This window comes from Colossoma macropomum, unplaced genomic scaffold (assembly GCF_904425465.1).
Source record: "Colossoma macropomum unplaced genomic scaffold, Colossoma_macropomum, whole genome shotgun sequence".
Classification (NCBI taxonomy): domain Eukaryota; kingdom Metazoa; phylum Chordata; class Actinopteri; order Characiformes; family Serrasalmidae; genus Colossoma; species Colossoma macropomum.
Genome location: NW_023494796.1, coordinates 34,066,964 through 34,089,463, shown reverse-complemented (window position 1 = coordinate 34,089,463; position 22,500 = coordinate 34,066,964). Strand labels below are relative to the sequence as shown.

At 43.1% G+C, this 22,500-nt stretch overlaps 2 protein-coding genes across 2 annotated transcripts in view; one reads left to right on the top strand and one right to left on the bottom strand.

Annotated features, from left to right (window-relative positions):
* kcnk1b (potassium channel, subfamily K, member 1b) overlaps nucleotides 1–12,245 on the bottom strand; it is a 12,508-nt gene extending 263 nt beyond the window's left edge. The window contains exons 1-3 of the mRNA XM_036583378.1: nucleotides 11,802–12,245; nucleotides 7,036–7,431; nucleotides 1–2,244 (exon numbers count right to left, since the gene is read on the bottom strand). The exon at nucleotides 1–2,244 is cut by the window's left edge and continues 263 nt beyond it. Of these exons, the coding sequence (XP_036439271.1) occupies nucleotides 1,988–2,244; nucleotides 7,036–7,431; nucleotides 11,802–12,156 (1,008 nt within the window). The 5' untranslated portion in view covers nucleotides 12,157–12,245 and the 3' untranslated portion in view covers nucleotides 1–1,987. The remainder of the gene's footprint in view (nucleotides 2,245–7,035; nucleotides 7,432–11,801) is intronic.
* A 3,279-nt stretch (nucleotides 12,246–15,524) lies between these two features.
* Nucleotides 15,525–22,500, top strand: part of map3k4 (mitogen-activated protein kinase kinase kinase 4) — a 77,265-nt gene continuing 70,289 nt past the window's right edge. The window contains exon 1 of the mRNA XM_036583376.1: nucleotides 15,525–16,065. The gene's annotated coding sequence lies outside the window, so the exon portion shown is untranslated. The remainder of the gene's footprint in view (nucleotides 16,066–22,500) is intronic.

Below are 22,500 nucleotides of genomic sequence, written 5' to 3'. Positions count from 1 at the left end.
AAATATGTCACAGTAGAGCACATTCAAGTTCCCTTTGTTTGAGGCTCATATTAAACCTCTGCAAATAAAAATACACAGAAAATTCAGCTTTGAAAGCAGACATTATTCAGTTCACCTTGAGCTTCTCACACCATTGCAGGATCAACGCAATGGCTCGCGTAAGGCGTGGTCTCCCTTTAACCCACCATACGGTTTTACAAAGACAACATGAATATACAAATATACATCTGTAAACAATCTGGCAGAATCTCCAATCCCTAAAGGTCTAAATCATAATAGTCAGGTTTTGAATTCAAACATTCAGTCGTTTTGTTGATCAGACTAGTCGCTTTTATGCTTTAATCTAAACCTCAGACTCTTTTAGAAATATGTGCATTGAAATGTTTACCAGTACCTCGACATCACGGACTTACAGGACTCGTATCCTCTATCGTCGTAGCATACAGAGAGTTTAAACGGAGGGATGTTTGGTAATACAGTAATCCCAGACATTTTCACTTCCCCAGCTCTTTTTTGCGGATCCAAAAAGCAGCCACAGGTTACTTTTATGTATTTCTATTTCTATTTACGTCTAAATGAAGCTTTCTTTATCACTGATCTCTAACTTCGTCTGAAAGTGAGCCTAAGGCCTGATTCAAACATACTAGCGCTGCGTGGTGTGAGCGACGTGGAGCGCACTCATGTTAACAGGTCAGCGCTTGTGCACAGCGGAGCAGCAGAGCGTTATTTAGAGAATCGACTAGGCGCCGATTTTTTCACACAGCAAAATACACTGAAATAAGTCATGAAAATCAATGGAAATCGAACAGAAAAGCGAATAAAAGTGTTAATTAAAACTCTTAACAATCCAGACTTATTAGATACTAAGACCTATTACTCAGTAGCTACAGGGACTTCAGTACAAACTAACGGAGCTATTCTTAGGTTACCTGGGCCTGGCGGAGGGCCAACGGCTTGTTAAGGGGTTAATTTAATGTAATGTAATTAATGAACGTTATCAAACAAAACACTAGTTAAACACTCCGTGCTGCAGACAGATTTCTGGTCCACCAGGCTGAAAGCCACCCAATCACAGTCGGAATGCTGTCGAGGGTACGCAGGTGTACCGCTCTTTCATAAACCATACCTTCATTGAGCAAAGCTGACTGGACTGTGCGTCCATCTGGAAAAAGGAATGTCGGTGTAACTTCCTCGCTGCTCCGCTCCGCAGCCCAAACGCTGCGTGTATGAAAGGCAGCGTTGGAGCTGCAGCGCTCACACAGCCGGATCGCTCACACTGTCGGATCGATTACACAGCCGGATCGCTCACACAGCCGGATCGCTCACACTGTCGGATCGCTCACACAGCCGGATCGCTCACACAGCCGGATCGCTCACACAGCCGGATCGCTCACACTGTCGGATCGCTCACACTGCCGGATCACTCACACAGCCGGATCGCTCACACTGCCGGATCGCTCACACTGTCGGATCGATTACACAGCCGGATCGCTCACACTGCCGGATCGCTCACACCACGCAGAGGTAGCAGGTGTGAATCAGGCGTAAACTAACCTGTCCTAACAACAGCTTTGTTTAGCATCGTCTACTTTAAACAAGGACTTTCCATACTGGGGTAGTTAAGGGTTTAACTAAGGTCTAAACCCTTCATAGGGCCTAAAGGACCCCCAAGATTAAGCTTAAAGTCTGAGGTCTGGGCTTGTAAAACACCAAAACGTCCTTCAAGCACTTGTTGCTGACTTAGTAAACTACCCAATGCACATGACTGGACCTGTTTCAGGTTATGCTGAATGTTAATTGTGCTTTGTTTTTAAAGTGCAGGTTTGAGGTGAAGAACACTGCGGAATGTTGAACGTACTGAACGCTAATATCTATCACGATGTTGTGATGAGCTACTAGCCAGCATACTGCAAACTGAAGAGCTACACGTTGAAGAACCCTCGTGCCACTGTGCCGTGACGGACACGTTGATGACGGACTGAACTGCTTATCTAATCATAGGGTCATCTCCACCAGGAGAGGTGAGGACGGGGACGTCTACGAAGGGCTCGGTCTTCTCCTCCGGGGGTGACGTGGCGTTGTCCACCGAGGAGAAGGCCAGATGGTCGTGCTCCATGATGGCCAGCTGGTCTTGAGGCTTCTCCTTCTTCAGGTAGAACATCTTCCTCAGCTGTTTCAGCTGCTGCAGCTCGCAGAAGGTCTCCAGCACCACCAGCATGGCAATGAGGCCCAGCAGGAGATAGACTGGAGAGGCAGGAGACAGTGAGAGGAGAGGGGTCAGTGCAGTGACAAGCACTGTGGGTCAGTAACACAGTGGACCTTCTTAGTACTCCTGAAATCATCATTTGAACCATAAATATTAAAATGTTGAATAACAAATTGCCAAATAGCTTTATGTGTTCCTGTTATAGTTGCCCTGGAAACTACTAAAGTGGAACCTAAACCTCATCAGATTAAGAACATGAAGATGGACAGAGCTGGGCGTTACAATATGTATCGTCACTGTGATTCAATATCTTATGCTTTTCTGAGAATTCTGTAAATATCATTAGTATTTAATCACTTCCCAAGTGCATGTTTGAATACAGAGAGCATAATCAGTCCTGTTAACTGGATTTACCCTCGTAGTAAGAGGAGAGTGGTCCACTGTCGGCCCACTGATGGCAAAGCTGGCGGTCCACTTGTGTTTTGCTCAGCGCTTTCTGGGCGGCCCGCCGGTGTTTAAGCTGATTATTAGACCAAATTCCACTCATCATTGCTCATTTTCCACCCACAGTCCAGTTTACTGATTTTTCCTTCCTTCCTTTCTTTAGCGACACTTTGTGAATTAGTTTAGACAACAATGTTAATCCAGCTCAGCGTCAGCAACAACATCCTCTATAAAACCATTTTATATCAGGCCTGGTCATGATTCATGGTTACATAGTTGTTACACAGTTGTTTGTAATGTTTGTCTTAGTTTATTTTCTAAAATAAAAGTCTCTGTGCATTTAAAATCAGTTTGAGGAGACTAAAAACTAGTTAGAGCTTGTATGCAGGATAGTAACCTGGGTGGTCCGAGGGTGGTCCAGCAGTGGCAAACAGTCGGCAGGGTGCCGACCTTATCAAGCCAGCGGACCAATATATGCCCGCTGTCTGGGTAGTGCAGCACAGGATGTTAAACGCTCAGTAAAAATAATGATACTCATAGTTTTTGATAGTGTTTTTTAAATGTTGCTCTCCTTTGTCTGTTTCAACTTATTAGATTTTAGAAGAAATAAATATTGTGACATCGTGGATGGGGAAAACTTACTAAAGCATTAATATTACGTTTTTGCCATGTTGCCCACTTCTGTCTATGAATATGCACAAGTATGCAAAAGAATACAAAACAAACAAGCTCCTAATGTAATAATTAGAAAATAAAGTAGCAAAATCTTCAGATCATCACCTTTAAGGACTAAACCATAAGCTGAACCTCTACTGTTAAATGCTGGACAGAGCTTGGGAAACCAAATTAGTGGTGTTTATGGTCAAATTTACAGGTCAAATTCTGTCCCTGAGTCTCTCCAACACCAGCCAACTTCACTGCCCCTGATTTGAATCTTTATCCTCTGAACTTGTGGATGTCCAACCTGTGCTGTGGTACATTAAGCTGTTTTAGTCTGCTAGCTAAGCTAAGCTAGCGTCTGATGCTACCAATGACAGCACAGTGTAACATAACCTGCCTAGCTAACGGCTCAACACACAAAACCTGAACGACTCAGATTTGAGTCATTTTCCTCTGTCAGTGAAGATCAGCGAGCTGGGAGTGAAGCTGGGAGTGAAGCTGGGAGTGAAGCTGTTTTTTTGGCCCGCTCGCTAAGCTAGCATAAGCGTCTGATGCCAACATGAATAGTGTGTGAAGCTGTAGCAGGCTAAGCTACTGCTACCTGCTGCTAGGACGGTTGACTGACAGATGTTTATTGTGATAAACGTGGAATATCAGTTTGACACTGTAAAAATTTTAAATACCATCATCATCAATTATTTATTTTATCGGTTAGCGACACGGTCCACACATCTGAAAACATAATCTTTTTAAAAATGTCCGCATGTGTGAGACGTGTGAGATTCAGAAAATCTGAAATAATAAGTTTTCTTTGGGGACTATTTTGCCTCACAGCGCCCTGCATGTATCCCTCCACCATGAATGGAGTTTAAGTTCTCTAAACTATCATAAAACAGTGTCTCAGTCATCAGGCAGTGAATTCATAACCATTTACTGTAGGAACTTTCTGTGAGGGAGCTTTTAGAGGTGGACGTCTGGTTCCTATCACCACCACTGTGAACAGTTCTGACTCACTCTGACTCACTGTTTCTCTAGAACAGAGAACCACTGTGTTTACATCTCAACCACTAAATTATACAGAACTTTAAAAAAATTGGTGGAATACCCCTTCAACTACAGTCGACTGTTAAGTTAAAATGTACATTTAAAATTGTCAAATTTTGGAGTCTCTCTAGAACGGAGTGTCTCACACCAAACCACTCTGTTTGCAATGCTTTATTTTTTCAGGCATTTTAAAAGACTGGTGGAGTTTCCCTTTAAGTAACTGACTCACTGTGTAGGAAAAGTGCACTGGCTATCAGTCATTACCTACCCTTAACCGAATGTAGGCTTTCTTCCTCACTGTCCCCACATTAGGACTGCATACACATGAACATGGACGCAGCTCCTAATTTTGCCAGCCTGCTGTCGTGCTATTCGTCCTTTCTGACCAACAGGGGGAGCAGGAGAGCAGCGCTAAGGAAGGTGGGAGATGTTTGTGTGGCATCCCACTATGCTCCACTAGATCCTCTAGGCCACAAAGGCCAAGCCAGCACTACGCTTTCTGTCTGTTTCTATGACAACAAGCCAGACATCCGTACTGAGTGTCTGCTTGCAACAAGCACAGAAAGAAAGGAGTTTCAGGCTCGAATGAGCCCAATATCTACCATCTACACCCTGTCCAGCATGTCTGTATTTCCAAAATGTCTATATTTGTGTTGTAGTCATGGCGACCCCTCGTTCCTATCACCACCACTGTAAAGACATCTGAACCATTTCACACCAAACCCCTCTGAATCTCTCTGATTACAGCTCACACACTGAGTTACGGAGCAGAACGTTTTTTTGGTCAAAGCTTGTTACGGGGGCACCGCTATCAACTCCACGATGTGGGATGGACTGTTTGAGCGCGTATCAGTTCAGACTCCAGCATTTGACCATGAAATGATGACTTTACTCTGACTAGCTACCCCTAGTGTTATCAGAGCGCTGGTTTCTGGCCTGTGATAAACAGGCTCTCTCCCAGTCACGCAGTGGCACTAAGGTCAGGGTTTATAATCACTTCACTGTTATTGATAATCTTGTGGACGCAGTCAGTTAAAGTCTGAAACCCTCTGAAAGTTTCCTCTGAGGTCATCTGAACACTAAGGAACCATGACAGCACCAGGCATGTACCGATATCAGTACACATTATCGCTATATTGTATTAAGGACAAATACCCACTGCATATAGATCACACAGAGACATGCAGAGCTCTTTAAACAGCAGGACGTGTTGGTCTTTATACACTTTGGTGATTTCTGTCACTGAAAAAACCTCCCAGCCTGCACAGCGGCCTTTCATTCATGTTTGTAGTTCTGTCCTGATGGGCTACATATCACTGCTATCAGAACAAAACCTCGTATGTCCATTTTTGTCATTTTTCAATTTTTGACATAATGAAAAAGCCTGTTGTTCTTTATGTTGTGTGTACATTTCATGATGAATGGACCAACAGAAACGGCCCAAAATGACTTGAGAAAACCTCTGGTTCCATTGACTTACATGAAAAGTGCAGTGGGTTTTTTCCTTCTCCTGTAAAGTTTTGTTCTGACAGCAGCGACATGTTTACTGCGCACAAGTTTTAGGCACCAATTAAAAGCTGTTTATATTATCGTCATATTTTCTGCAGTTCAGCACTTTTTAGTGTTTTAATGTAAAATATGATGATTTTCTGTGTGAACAGCTGTTCAGAGCTGTGTTTGCTGGTCATGAACTGCTGAGTTTCTGAGCTCAAAATGAGCTAAAATTGTTACCGAAACAGTCACTACTGAAGCAGTCACTACTGAAACAGTCACTACTGAAAGAGTCACTGCTGAAACAGACACTACTGAAACAGTCACTACTGAAACAGACGCTACTGAAACAGACGCTACTGAAACAGACACTACTGAGACAGTCACTACTGAAACAGACACTACTGAGACAGTCACTACTGAAACAGACACTACTGAGACAGACACTACTGAAACAGACACTACTGAAACAGACACTACTGAAACAGTCACTATTGAAACAGACACTACTGAAACAGTCACTATTGACACAGACACTACTGAAACAGTCACTACTCAAACAGTCACTACTCAAACAGTCACTACTGAAACAGTCACTACTGAAACAGCCACTACTGAAACAGTCGCTACTGAAACACCTGGTACAGTTTGGTAGAGTTATGGTTGATCTGGAATGTTCAGTCATTAATTTTAATAAAATGATCATAATTAAGGTTTAGAGTCACTCAGAGCAAAAGAGTTTAGTCTAAAGTCCAAAATCAGTTAAAGGTCCTGAATGTGTTTCAGCTCTGACTCTGACCCAGATCAGCAGAATCATCTGTCTAAGAATAAGCAGTATCTGGAAGCTCTGGCAGCGTAGAATAAAGCACACAGGCTGAAACAATGAATGAATGGAAGCCTTGAACACAAAGTTCCTCCTTCACGTTCGTTCCTAGTTTTCAGTTCTCTAAAATGACACAATCCAATCTGTGGCCATTTCAGACTCATCTACACGCTAAAACAGCCAAGCACTCGCACGCCTGATCATTCAGCGTCTGAGCCTGCCAAGCACAGAAGGCCGTCATAATGAATATTCAAGACCCCCCAGCCTGCACAAATCTGTTCTCTGAGGCTCAGGCCAAAAGCCCTGCCTCAGTCTGAGGCCCACCAAACCTATTTCTGTGCAGATTCAGCGTCTGAGGCACACCCACCAGTGATGCCCAGCTTGTAGAGCTCCCGGAATCGCTGGTTGAACGCCTCTCCCGGCACGTAGTCTCCCAGGCCGATGGTGGAGAGCGAGATGAAGCAGAAGTAGAAGGACTCCAGGAAGTTCCAGTCCTCCTCCAGAGCTGAGAAGATGGCGGCAGGGATGAGGAAGAAGCAGGACACGGCGACGATGGCCAGCAGGTTGGCGTGCACCAGAGCCACGAGGGGCTTGGACAGACCCCAGCGAGTGTGCACGTACATGATGGGCCTCCGTGTGCTGAAGACCATGATCCTTTGCACCACGGCCGTGAGGAAGAGGAGGGTGAAGGGGATGCCGATCACCGAGTAGATGATACAGAAGGCCTTCCCGCCGTCGGAGAGAGGGGCAGTGTGACCATAGCCTGTAAAAACAGAGGCAGTAGTTTAGAGCTCACGCGTCAATAACATTCCGGTTTCCTCAGTTTAATGAACACTGTGGGACATTTCTGCTGATCAGTTCTCTGTAATGACATATTAATGCTGAGTAATGTCAGATCACACTAGGGGCTAAAATGGGAAGGTCTGTGGGCATGACAAAGCTGCTACGGTATCCCTTTATCCCTGAAATTCCAGGTGGTTGCTAAGGTATTGCTTGGACATTGCTACATTACCCCATTATCCCCAAAATTCCAGGTGGTTGCTAAGGTATTGCTTGGATATTGCTACATTATCCCATTATCCCCGAAATTCCAGGTGGTTGCTAAGGTATTGCTTGGACATTGCTACATTATCCCATTATCCCCAAAATTCCAGGTGGTTGCTAAGGTGTTGCTTGGACATTGCTACATTATCCCATTATCCCCGAAATTCCAGGTGGTTGCTAAGGTATTGCTTGGATATTGCTACATTATCCCATTATCCCTGAAATTCCGGGTGGTTTCTAAGATGTTGCTAGGATATTGCTACATTATCCCATTATCCCTGAAATTCCAGGTGGTTGCTAAGGTATTGCTTGGATATTGCTACATTATCCCATTATCCCCGAAATTCCAGGTGGTTGCTAAGGTATTGCTTGGACATTGCTACATTACCCCATTATCCCCAAAATTCCAGGTGGTTGCTAAGGTATTGCTTGGACATTGCTACATTATCCCATTATCCCCGAAATTCCAGGTGGTTGCTAAGGTATTGCTTGGACATTGCTACATTATCCCATTATCCCCAAAATTCCAGGTGGTTGCTAAGGTATTGCTTGGACATTGCTACATTATCCCATTATCCCCAAAATTCCAGGTGGTTGCTAAGGTATTGCTTGGACATTGCTACATTATCCCATTATCCCCAAAATTCCAGGTGGTTGCTAAGGTATTGCTTGGATATTGCTACATTATCCCATTATCCCTGAAATTCCGGGTGGTTTCTAAGATGTTGCTAGGATATTGCTACTATGAGGGGCAGTATGAGAGACATCCTTTGTGACATTGTTGGTGGCCGTTAGATTTGAATCTTGCTATTGGAAAAAAAATAATGCAAAAAACATTTTGGGACTGTGTGATCCGTCACAAAAGCACCATCCCCATATAGACATTTCATGGTTCTAGCTTGAAAACTGCGACCAGTTATGGTCCAAATAAAAGCGGAGAACAGTAAGAATAAGAATAGCAAGATAGACACTAAGATTCTGCTGTTGACCTAAAGACGAATTCCACCAACTGTCAAATTGTTCTGCATAATTAAGTGGTGAAGATGTACACAGAGTCACTCAGAGTCAGAACTGTTCACAATGGTGGTGATAGGAACCAGACGTCCACAGAATTCAAAGCCTCTAAAAGCCTCATCATTGAAAACTATTATATATTATACTGTTAAGTTGGTTACAAACACTTTATTACCCCAGACAGTGTTTTTACAGTAGTTTTGAGAAGGCTTTGTTCTAAAACAATTATTGTATTAAGTATTTGATGGCGGAGGGGTGCATTCAAGGTGCTGTGAGGCAAAATAGTCCCCAAAGAAAACTTATTATTTCAGATTCTCCACTATTTTCCATCATCAACATTCTATATAGACTCAGAAGACTCGTGTAGGTTCACTGGTGGTTCTGGATAGTAAATAAAATGGCTATATTTGTGTTGTAGTCATGGCGACCCCTGGTTCCTATCACCACCACTGTAAAGACATCTGAACCATTTCACACCAAACCTCTCTGAATGATCCTGAGGAGTCAAAAGTCAAAGAAGACTGAGAGGAAAAGTGACAGTTCCACTCAAACACAGAGAACGTGGACGGGTCACAAGTTCACTGAACGAGGCCCTGGACATGTCGCTCTTGGCAGACACTCCGTGTGCCGAATGGACAGAAACACAAGATGCCTGTGGTCAGTGTGGAAACCATCCATCCCTGACAGTGGACTCAGTAACAGGAGTGGCCAAACCGGCATTACAGCCACAGGACTGAACTCACATTAGAACAGTTCTCTACAGGAACCTCCTGCTTCCCTCTCTGCTACTGTTCCCCTTGTTGAGTAGAGGCAGTGCAGCAAACACATGGACACACTCAGGAGTTTCATTCTCTGTGCATCTTAATTAAAATTATATAAAATATATTTTAATAAACGTGACTAGAGGAACTTTTTACAACACACACAACATTTTCTGGACACTTCATGTTTGAAAATATGCAGAGAATGTTATTTTAGAGAAAGTGAGAGCATATTTTACTGAATATTACTGTAATCAAATACAATTTCTCAAGTGTTCGAGTAGTAGGGAGACAATTCTCTACACCCTTAGCAAAAAGGGATCTATATAGTACCACAGTAAGGGTGGAACCCTTATTGGCTCGAAACAGAACCATTTTTCAATTAAATTTTCCATTAACACTTAAAAATTGTTCTTTAAGGAACCGTATACAGCAGGTATCCCATCATATAGAACCTTTTTATGCATTCGTATGGTTCTTAGAGTGTTCAGCATTCTATTTACAGTGGTTTGCAAAGGTTTGAACATCCCCAGACAGCATGGGGACCTGAAGGGGAATTCCACTGATTTTTTAAAAATCCCCTATAATCAAGTGTTTCAGAGTGATTCAGAGAGGTTTGGTGTGAAATGGTTCAGATGTCTTTACAGTGGTGGTGATGGGAACCAAGGGTCGCCATGACTACAACACAAATATAGACATTTTATTTACTATCCAGAACCACCAGTGAACCTACACGAGTCTTCTGAGTCTATATGGAATGTTGATGATGAAAATAGTGAAAATCTGAAATAATAAGTTTTCTTTGGGGACTATTTTGCCTCACAGCGCCCTGCATGTATCCCTCCACCATGAATGGAGTTTAAGTTCTCTAAACTATCATAAAACAGTGTCTCAGTCATCAGGCAGTGAATTCATAACCATTTCATGTAGGAACTTTCTGTGAGGGAGCTTTTAGAGGTGGACGTCTGGTTCCTATCACCACCACTGTGAACAGTTTGTCTTCTCTACACCCTTAAAAAAAGACGGTTCTTCAAGAGTTCTTTAGTAAAGAAAATGGTTCTATATAAAACCATGAACACTTAAAGAACCCTGTGCATGATTAAAGAGCTCTTTGCTTCGTGAAACGGGCCTTCAGATGGAGAATGTGCTTTAAATGGTTCTATGTAGAACCCTTTTGAAAAGGGTTCTTCTATTGTTATGATGTCAAGCTTGTAACAATAGGAAAATATTTATAAGTGCTATATAGAACCTTTTTCAAAAGGCTCTATATAGAACCATCTAAAGCACATTCTCCATAATCTGAAGAACCCTTTCACGTCTAAAGCTCCATTCTGCCGCTGATCGCACTAAGATATCCAGTGTATCCAGTGAATCCGCTCTTCACGGCTGTTCCTGTACCTGCGGTGATCCGACCTGCTCAGCGCTGAACCGCAGGATTTGCTAGTTCACGTGAGAACATGTGAGCCCTGCAGCCGGTTTGGCGCTCAGGTAACGGAAGGCCTGGCGCAGCGCGGTGTTCAGTGACACCGGGAACTAAGAGCAGCTACGGGTTCCACTGACGCTCAGCCTGACGGTCAAGCACAGCATCCAGAACCAGCACAGAGCAGACAGTGTGTGTGGAGGTTCTAGAAGCTGCTCAGTCTGTAAAGCCAGTTTGGCCCAGTTCAGAGCAGGATTATTACGGTCATGTTGAGCTTTCCATTCTGCTTTTTGACTCCAGTTCAGTTTCGGTTCTAGGTTTCAGTTTTGTTTTTATTGTCTGGAAACTGATCGTTCCAGTTCGGCTTCTTAGTTTTTTCAGCTCCAGCTTCATAACCCAACACAGACTCTCGCTCTGATTGGCTGATTTAGACTCTAATTATCCCTCCTGTAGTTTTAGTACAGGTGAGTCTCTCTGATTGGCTGATTTAGACTCTAATTATCCCACCTGTAGTTTTAGTACAGGTGAGTCTCTCTGATTGGCTGATTTAGACTCTAATTATCCCACCTGTAGTTTTAGTACAGGTGAGTCTCTCTGATTGGCTGATTTAGACTCTAATTATCCCACCTGTAGTTTTAGTACAGGTGAGTCTCTCTGATTGGCTGATTTAGACTCTAATTATCCCTCCTGTAGTTTTAATATAGGTGAGTCTCTCTGATTGGCTGATTTATTCTCTAATTATCCCTCCTGTAGTTTTAATACAGGAGAGTCTCTCTGATTGGCTGATTTAGACTCTAATTATCCCTCCTGTAGTTTTAATACAGGTGAGTCTCTCTGATGGGCTGGTTTAGGCTGTGAAGGTGTCTGTAAACGGGATGTCCAGCTGGTGCTCACCTGTGGTGGACAGCACGGTGCTGGCGAAGAAGAGCGAGGAGGTGAAGTCCCAGTTCCAGTTGGCCGAGGCGTTGTTGAGAATGGACACTCCGTAGTTGCTGGCGTCGAGCGCTTTGGACAGGAAGAGCTCGAGCTTCTCCTCGGACAGACACTTGTTCTCCTGGAGGAACTGGCGCTTGATGTTCCGCAGCTCCTGGCGCAGGAGGTCCTCGTAGGGCAGCTCCACGGAGGAGAAGACCACCGCTCCGAAGAGCAGGTAGAGCACATAGCCCAGCAGCAGGAAGCAGAAGTACCAGGCCGATCTGTTGCTCCGGATCAGACGGACGCACGAGCTGCTGGTGAGGGACTGGAGCATGCTGCCGATCCGCGCGAGGCCTACTGTCCGCCGTCCGCCGTCCTCTGTCCGAGCTCCGCGAGTCGACGGGCTTCTGCTCTCGATTCCGGCTCCTCTGTGCCGGAGAGGCGCGAGCTGATGTGGCGCCGCGCGGAGGGTGTCGGGCTACAGGCGCGTGACGTCGCTTCCCCCTCGCGCCCACCAGGTAACGGTAACAAAGGCTTCGCTGTGACTGAAGCTCGAGTCTTTCTTCCTGCTGTGAGTCACTGTGAAACAGAGCTGCGCGCGCTCCGAGTCTGAATGTGTTATTTTATCTGTTATTCATAAATATAAACACCCAGACACGGCGCGCGCTCCAGCGTCTCAGCACGACCCGCCCCAGCGCGGAAACCCGAGACCTACCTTTCATATTTTACACGTTCAGTCATTCATTTATTTATTTACTTATTTATTTATTTATTTATTCATTTTACCATTAGATAAAATAAATAAAAATAAAATCGAGACATTTATTTATTTATTTATTTATTTACTTATTTATTTTCCATTAGATAAAATAAATAAAAATAAAATCGAGACATTTATTTATTTATTTATTTATTAATTTTCCATTAGATAAAATAAATAAAAATAAAATCGAGACATTTATTTATTTATTTATTTATTTATTTATTTATTCATTCATTTTTCCATTAGATAAAATAAATAAAAATAAAATCGAGACTTTATTTATTTATTTATTTACTTATTTATTAATTCATTTTTCCATTAGATAAAATAAATAAAAATAAAATCGAGACATTTATTTATTTATTTATTTTCCATTAGATAAAATAAATAAAAATAAAATCGAGACATTTATTTATTTATTTATTTTCCATTAGATAAAATAAATAAAAATAAAACCGAGACATTCATTTTTTTATTTATTTACTTATTTATTAATTCATTTTTCCATTAGATAAAATAAATAAAAATAAAATCGAGACATTTATTTATTTATTTATTTTTTCTTGTTTATTTATTTATGTTTTCTTTTAGATAAAATAAATAAAAAATAAAATCAAGACATGTATATATTTATTTATTTTCTTGTTTATTTATTTATTTTCCATTAGATAAAATAAAATAAAAAATAAAATAGCGACATTTATTTATTTATTTGTTTGTTTGTTTGTTTATCTATCTATTTATTTATGCATTTATCTTGTCATTGTTTATTTAATGGTATTGCACTTGTGTTGTTAGTGCTGTGATGATTGTATCAGTACAGTATCAGTGCACTGTTCCCCATTAGATTCCACATGGAAGGAGATCTGGACAGACCCCGCCCACATCTAATTACTCTGCAGGTCTATGCTGGGCTAAACTGGTCCAACCTGGTCTAAATTGGTCTATGCCTGTCTAAGCTAGTGTAAACTGGTCTAAGATGGTCTATGCTGGACTATACGAGTGTAAACTGGTCTAAGCTGGTCTAAGCTAGTGTAAACTGGTCTAAGATGGTCTAAGCTAGTGTAAACTGGTCTAAGATGGTCTATGCTGGACTATACGAGTGTAAACTGGTCTAAGTTGGTCTAAGCTGGTCTATACTGGTCTAAGATGGTCTGTGCTGGACAAAGCTAGTGTAAGATGGTCTGCGCTGGTCTAAACCTGTCTAAACTTGTCTATGCTGGTCTATGCTGTTCTAAGATGGTCTGTGCAACGGAGTGTGAGATTTTTTGACCAATCCAGCGCCTCGTGAAAGCGGAGCTCAGTCAGAAAACACTGAACAAGCGTTTATGTGTTCCAGATTACAGTACAGCACCAGCAGACCAGCATCAAGAACACCACACATGCTGGTATTGCTGGTGAGCTGATTTTGTAGCAGGGTGTGTTGTGTACTATGTTTTGCTTTCCATTAAAAAAGTAAATGAAAGCTAAAAACACCCAGGAGGAAGTGGTGGGGCGCTGTGAGAGACCGGCCCACGCCGAGGCTCCGAGTGAGGGAGTAGTACGGACTGTGTGCTATAAGAGTGTAATAAACAGAGCTGCGTGGTGATCTCAGCTCTCAGACTTCGCCCTGCCCTGTTATCGTTCTCTGCCTTATCACTCGTCCGCCGCCCACTGTGGGGCCTCGCTTCTCATCTCTTTGTCTGGCCTTGTTTTCTACACATGGCCCCTCCGCTCATCCCACTCGCTGTCTCCATGGCAACAGGCTGGTGAGGTGTGGAAGCTGATAGGACGGAGCTGCAGCTCATCCGCTCACGTACTGGCCTGATTTCCACTGCAGGCCTCCTTCACACTCACACACTCACACACACACTCTCTCTCACACACACACACACACACACACACACACACTCTCTCTCACACACACACACACATACTCACACAGCCGGTGTGCAGTGATAGAGCGCACTTCCTCTCGCCAGACCACAGACTTCCTCACACAGCAATCAGCAATCTCTCTCTCTCTCTCTCTTTCTCTCTGTACTGTAACTGTCTCTCTCTCACTCTCTCTCTCTCTTTTTCTCTGTACTGTAACTGTCCCTCTCTCTCTCTCTGTACTGTATCTCTCTCTCTCTCTCTGTACTGTAACTGTCTCTCTCTCTCTGTCTAGTTCAGTGTGTATGTATTGGTCCAGTAAGTCACACCATGACGTGTCAAAAGACTGACTCCCTATGCCATAATCAGGACTCAGTGTCTTGTAATAATGACGTGTTATGACTATGTAATGATTAATCTCCTGAAACCCTTTATGGGCACCTGTGATTAAAAACAATACCCCGTTTGATCAAATGATGCAATCTGCTTGTTTACTCACTGTTGTTATGTAAGGAAGTCGATGATCTCGACGTAACTTAAACATTGAAATGATTTATTCATATCACAAAAATCGTACATCACACTTACAGTTCTGCTGCACCAGTAAAGTAGCCCTGAATGGACTGAGTTTGACCTTTAACAGTGTGAACGATGTGTTTGAAGGTGATCATGGATGAGGAGCGTTCTGAACCAGACGGAGACGGACAGACGTCAGGAGCGTGTGTGTGTGTGTGTGTGTGTGTGTGTGTGTGTGTGTGTGTGTGTGCGTGTGTGTGTGTGTGTCTGTGTGTGGTGTGTGTGTGGTGTGTGGTGTGTGGTGTGTGTGTGGTGTGTGTGTGTCTGTGTGTGTCTGTGTGTGTGGTGTGTGTGTGTGTGTGTGTGTGTGTGTGTGTGTGTGTGAGTGTGTGTGTGTGAGTGTGTGAGTGTGTGTGTGAGTGTGTGAGTGTGTGAGTGTGTGAGTGTGTGTGTGTGAGTGTGTGTGTGTGTGTGTGAGTGTGTGAGTGTGTGAGTGTGTGTGTGAGTGAGTGTGTGTGTGTGTGAGTGTGTGTGTGAGTGTGTGTGTGAGTGTGTGTGTGTGTGTGTGTGTGTGTGTGTGAGTGTGTGTGTGAGTGTGTGTATTTATTTATCCTTTTTTTTGTTGAAATCTTATTAATTGGTTTATTATTTAATCAAATCTGAATTGTCCTAATTCTTTTGGATTGATCTCGTCTGATTTTTCTGTTCCTGCGTTTATGTAGTTGATTTTAATTTCTTTCCCAATCTCTGTAACGCTGTAAATGCTGTTCTGCAGTGTGAGCGGGGGTCACCCTCAGTGTGTTTCCCAGTGAAAATAAAGGTTGATTGATTGAATTAAGCAGCCCGAGTGGAGCTTCTATACTGCCCCCTCGCATCCATCAGCACTCAGATCTGGGAAAGGGGGGCATGCTGGGCCCAGCGTCTCTCCTCCACTGTGGGCTATTTATGTCCTCTGTCTATTATTTATATCTCGACCTCTTTTCTTGTTCCTGCCTACAGGACCTTCACGTCCTCCTGGAAAGCTGGCATTTTTGAGGAACTGCAGTCTTTATTCCAACACACAGAACTGAACGATCTGACAGCGCTGATGTGGTTATTAACTAATAACGGGTAACTAATCATGAGTCTCTTCTTGCTGTGTAGTGTCTGACCCTTTAAATGGCCAGAGCCCACCAGCAGGCCCAAACCTTTAGTACACACTTCTATAAGCTAAGAACAGCTCAGACAGTTTGCACTGAAGTCCCTGTAGTTACTGAATAATAAGCCTGGATTTTAAAGGGTTGATAGGATAGTAAGTGGGAAAACATAATCAGACAGCTTTACATGGACATGGACTCTGACCCAGCACACATACTTACTGTATCTTGTGAGATAAGCTTGACCTAAAATCACATTTTGGACAGTGACCGCTCACTGCAGGTCTTATTAAACTATACGCAGTAGATTATTAGGTGGCTGAACCTGAGTGTTATAATGTCTGATAGAGGAATACACAGACATTCTGACAAGTTTACACACGAAGTCTGATCACATCTCTCTTGCTGCAGACTTTAGGAGCTCCTTTAGGTCCTCCTAACCTGACATAACCACACCTGTAACACTCCTAACCTGACATAACCACACCTGTAACACACCTAACCTGACATAACCACACCTGTAACACACCTAACCTGACATAACCACACCTGTAACATACCTAACCTACCATAACCACACCTGCAACACATGTAACCCAACATAACCACACCTGTAACACACCTAACCTACCATAACCACACCTGCAACACATGTAACCCAACATAACCACACCTGTAACACACCTAACCTGACATAACCACACCTGTAACACACCTAACCTAACATAACCACACCTGTAACACACCTAACCTAACATAACCACACCTGCAACACACCTAACCTACCATAACCACAGTCTTGGTTCCTCCTGCTGTGAGGTCGTTCTTCATGGGCCCTCAGCCCTGGATTTTCTGTAAAGCTGCTTTGTGACAAGGCCTGCTGTAAAAGCCACACCTGTGTAAGTGAACGCTGGCCTCTCTGCACGTCCTCAGTGAGCGTGACTTTTACACTTCCCCTCGTTTCTTCGCTCATCTGAGGCCTAAAATAGAAGCTGCCCATGCCGGTGTGTTATTTTGAGGCTGTGAGGTAAGAATTCAGCCCAAGGTCGGTCACTCAGCGCCACAGTACAGAGGAATTTACCGTGAGAGTAACTACAGTCTGACCAAAGGCTGACCTGCTCGCTGGGTTTGCTCCTGTGGAGGCTCAGATCAGGATCTGCCTCGAGGAGAGGCGACTGTAATGTACATGCTACTGTAATACGGCAGCTACTGTACATCACCTGCGAGGTACACTCTTCAGACGGTTCTTCAAGGGTTCTTCAATAAACACAGTGGTTCTGTATAGAACCTTTAACAATGAACTGTTTGCAAGCTTAAATGGTTCTTCCGACTGATGGAGAATGTGTGTATATGTTTTATATTATACAGGGTTCTGCTGTTGTTACCATGTCAAGCTTGTATACCAGCCTTTTATGTAAAACCATATAGGATCATTTGAAAATGGTTCTATAGAGCTCTATAGAACAGGGTTCTTTTATTGTTACAAGCTCACAAGAACCATTTCACCAAGCACAGAAACATGTAAGCATGCAAACTGTTGGGACATCTCTTTAAAGAGTGTATATAGAACCTACAGAACAATGATTCTTTAGTAAAGGCAATGGTTCTATACAGAACCATGGGAACCATTTGCATGCTTAAATGGTTCTATGCATGGAGAAATGGAGTGTGCTGTATTTGGTTCTATACAGCAGCAAAAAGGGATCTGCTATAGTTATAAGCTTGACGTCGTACCCTTTTTGGTGCTATATAGAACCGTTTTCAAAAAGGTTCTATATACAGTTCCTTGAGTGTGTTTATGGTTCAGCATAGAAACATCGGGTCCTTTCTCGAACATCTTCCTAAGCTTGTTCTTAGATGTGTTCTTGAGAAAGGTTCTAAGAAAAAGGTCTACGTCAGATTCATGACGTGTTCTTAAAGCGCAGAACTGTTCTCACCTCTGTGCTCTTGAGTGTGTGTAGATTCTGTTCTTACCTGAGAACAAACCCCAGATAAGAGAACACTGGAGAGTCAGGGTCTTCGTCAGAACTGCGTCAGTGGGTTTAAGGAGAAATTTCTTCCAAAGAACGGTTGGAGAACGAGGTTTATTACTCGGAACCTCTTTATAAAAGCGTACACTCTTAGACTGTTGAAGGGTGAAGAGTGAAGAGGGGAAATGAACAGTAGGACAGACCAAACACAACTGACCTTTCACTGTGACCTTACAACTGAGATGATTCCATACACTACACGGCCAAAAGTATATGGACACCTGACTGTCACACCTCTATGAGCTTGTTGGACGACCCATTCTAAATCCATAGGCGTTAATATGGAGTTGCTATAACAGCTTCCACTCCTCTGGGAAGCTTCTACAGGATGTTGGAGAGTCTGTGGGAATCTGTGTCCATTCAGTCTAAAGAGCATTTGTGAGGTCAGACACTGATGTTGGACGAGAGCGTCTGGCTCAGTGTTCAGTGGGGTTGAGGTCAGGGCTCTGTGCAGGCCACTGGAGTTCCTCCACACCAGACTCGTCAAATCATCTTTATAGAGCTCTTTGGATGCATAAATTGTCTTTGTGCTGCAGCATCAACATCACCCTTCACTGGAACTGAGGGGCCCAAACAGCCCAGCCCATCATCCCTCCTCCACCAAACTGTACTGCTGGCTCTGCATTCCGGTAGGTAGATAGTATTTCACACCTGGCTTGTGGTGGAGGCAGAATCCTATGACAGGGTCACATTTAAAGTCACTGAGCTCTGAGTACGACCCAGCGTTTGTTTATGGAGGTGCTCTGTTCTATACACCTGTTAGCAATGGGTGTGGCTAAAACACCTGAACTCAATAATTGCAAAGGGTGTCCACATACTTTTGGACAAGTACTGGCCAAAAGAGATCTTGCAGCTGGCACAAATCACGCCCGTATCTATTGCGCATGTAAATTAGGAAGTGTGTCTGGCACAGGAAGGAACTTAGGAAATCGTCTCCACCTCTGTGGTGTACCGTAGAGTTAGACTCCTTATTGTTCTCCAAAGAGGAAGTTAGCTTTCACAGCCTGTGCTGTTACACAGATGAGTAAACACTATCAAAACAAACATAAAGTACAGACAAGAAGACCATCCATAAAGCGCATCCAGACACGAGGCCTTCACATCAGCTACGTCCTCTGAGAGCAGCTTTAGAACATCTGTTTGGCTTGTTAAGGGCTGATGTGGCTGACGGTACGAAGCTTAGCAAAGCGGCGTTTTTACACTCCAGTGCATCTCCGTATCTCCCGCCTGATGGGAGTACAGTGAAGACAGAGTGCAGTGAGTGATCAGGCTCTTGTGCTACAGACCCTTTTCACATTTCCACATATTTTCTGCTGGACGTTCTTGTTGCAGAGTGGCGCTGCTTCCACTGCGACAATAACAGTGACGCTGAGCAGAGCAGGTACAGCTCGCTCAGGTGTTCCAGTCTGAAGCATAAACAGCCTCATCTCCGTTTCAGTGGTTTCTGTGACAGAGATTAAGTGACTCACCTTTCTGTGAAACTAACACCTGTATTTCTGAGGTTAGTAACTGTCCATACAGCAATAGAGGAACCTGTCTAACCCAGCGTTTACGCACTTCCCTTTCTTGAGAAAAGGGCCTGTTGTGGTGGTCCTTCTTAAAACAGCCCCACTGTGCAGATTTGGCAGGTTGTGTCTGGGAGGCCTGTGATTTTTGAGGCATTATGTGTGACTCATAACAGTTTGTGGATTTTGGCACATTAACAGTGTAAAGAATCAGGTTGAACAGCTCAGCATGATGGACTCAGTTACGCTTCTATAGAGGAGCAAAAGAAATGAAGGTGCTGCAGGAAGACAAAACTAAACTGTGACTGATGTGGCCAGCTGTGCAGCAGTCGACATTACCGGCAGCTACTCCTGCTCTTAGAAGCAGAAGGTCATGAGTTTAAAGGACAGTTCTACTGAAAAAGCTGAGTAAATTCTCCTGCAAAAACCTGAATCATAGGAGGATAAACACACACGCAAAAAAAAAAGTCTAGTTATGAAATGCCGACTAAATACACTGAAAAAAGGAAATGTTGGATTTTGTACAGACCTGAATTAAAAAGCGATTTGACTAAAGTCTGATTAACCCCTTTATTACACACTCCATAACCTAAGAATAGCCAAATCCGTTAGCATTGCAGTGCCTGTAGTTACTGTATGTAGTTAACCTGAGATTTCCAGTGGTGGATGAAGTACACAAACCATGTACTTGAGTTAGAGATACCCAAGGTAAAATATTACTCCAGTAAAAGTAGAAGTTCCTCCCTTTAGACCTCCACTTGAGTAAAGATACAAAAGTATTTGCCGTCAAATGTACTTAAGTATCAAAAGTAAAAGTACTAAAAGGTTAATTCTGGCTCTAATGTTCTATCAGCATTTCTGTAACAAAACTCTTGCTTTATCAACTCATTTTAGGTGAGAATACTCCAGTGTCACTCTTGGTAAACCAGTCTTTAATAGAATGTCATTAATTAGTGACGCTGATGTCTATTAAAATTATCATAAGCACAAAACACTGAAGGTAAACAGTTTCCATCAGGTAGAACTGAGTGGCTCTGAAATCACTTTTTACAAACAAGCAAAGTTTCGGTTTGTTTGAATAGACTCTCCCAAAATTTTACGCTGCTGTACTGACGTTGAACCGTGTGCTGCACTGGGTCGGTATGTCCAACAGGTCAAAACAAGCTCAAAACAAAGTGTGCGCTGTGCCCTGATTGGTGCTCTTGCTTCACCCTTCTTTTGTTTTGGCATGTTATGTTTTTATACACACATAAACCAAAAGGAACGACAGATTTCACATAATGTGGTGGAGTAAAAAGTAAGATATTTGACTGTGAAATGTAGTGGAGTGAAAGTAAAAAGTCACAAAAAATGGAAATACTTCAGTAAAGTACAGATACATGAAAAAACTACTTAAGTACAGCAACAAATTACTTTGAATTTACTTGGTTACTGTCCACCACTGGAGATTTGAAGGGGTTAACTGATTATTTTTATATAACCCAAAAATGTAACTGGGTTGTATTTACTTAATAATGTTGTCAAGTGTTTCTGCACAACTGTGTTAAGTCACTTCTGAGATGCTCAGTTGAGTAATACGTACTAACTAATGGAGAAAACACAGTTAAGAGGTTTAACCCCTTAAAATCCCAGTCTTATTGCAGACTAAGGCTTATTATTCAGTACCTACAGGGACTTCAATGCAAACTATCCGAGCCACTCTTGTGCTCTTAATTGTAACGCAGTACTGTTACATGTTACTGTAATCACAGTACAGTCGTAACGCAGTACTGTAACATGTTACTGTAATCACAGTACAGTCGTAACGCAGTACTGTAACATGTTACTGTAATCACAGTACAGTCGTAACGCAGTACTGTAACATGTTACTGTAATCACAGTACAGTCGTAACGCGGTACTGTAACATGTTACTGTAATCACAGTACAGTTGTAACTCAGTACTGTAACATGTTACTGTAATCACAGTACAGTCGTAACTCAGTACTGTAACATGTTACTGTAATCACAGTACAGTCGTAACGCGGTACTGTAACATGTTACTGTAATCACAGTACAGTCGTAACTCAGTACTGTAACATGTTACTGTAATCACAGTACAGTCGTAACGCGGTACTGTAACATGTTACTGTAATCACAGTACAGTCGTAACTCAGTACTGTAACATGTTACTGTAATCACAGTACAGTCGTAACGCAGTACTGTTACATGTTACTGTAATCACAGTACAGTCGTAACTCAGTACTGTTACATGTTACTGTAATCACAGTACAGTCGTAACGCAGTACTGTAATGCATTTCTGTGATCACCTGCTCTGTAGAACAGGGGCGGCCAAACCTTCTTCCTTCGTGTCAGAACACAGAGGGCCGAAACATTATTTACAAACATGAACAACATCGGCGCACAGACTCCAGCTTCCTGGGAGATACTGCGTTTCCTATCACTGCGTAGAAGATGCACAAGGCTTCATTTCCTCTTGGACTCCTGAATGTTGATTTCATGTCTACTGATACTGAATTCGTTACAGTCTTGTGACGTAAGAGGCTCCCGCACTGCGGCTCTTCGTGAAGATTATTAGAATTAATGAAGATTATATGCAGGCTGGACTAAATGTGGTCAGTAAATGAAGCTGCTGGTCAGTCAGAAAAGAAAGGCTCTTAAACGTTAGCTAACTTCGTTACGTCGCATTACACTGTAATCTTACAGCACTGCTGCCACCATCAGGTGAAAGGAAGAACTGCAGCGCACTGGCTGGAGGGCCACTTCCACAGGCCAAGTACAATCCGTCTGCAGGCCGCGTTTGGCCCCGGGGCCGGACTTTGGAAAGGCCTGTAAAGAGCCGTCAAGAAACAGTAGAACCCAAGTGTCTGTCAAA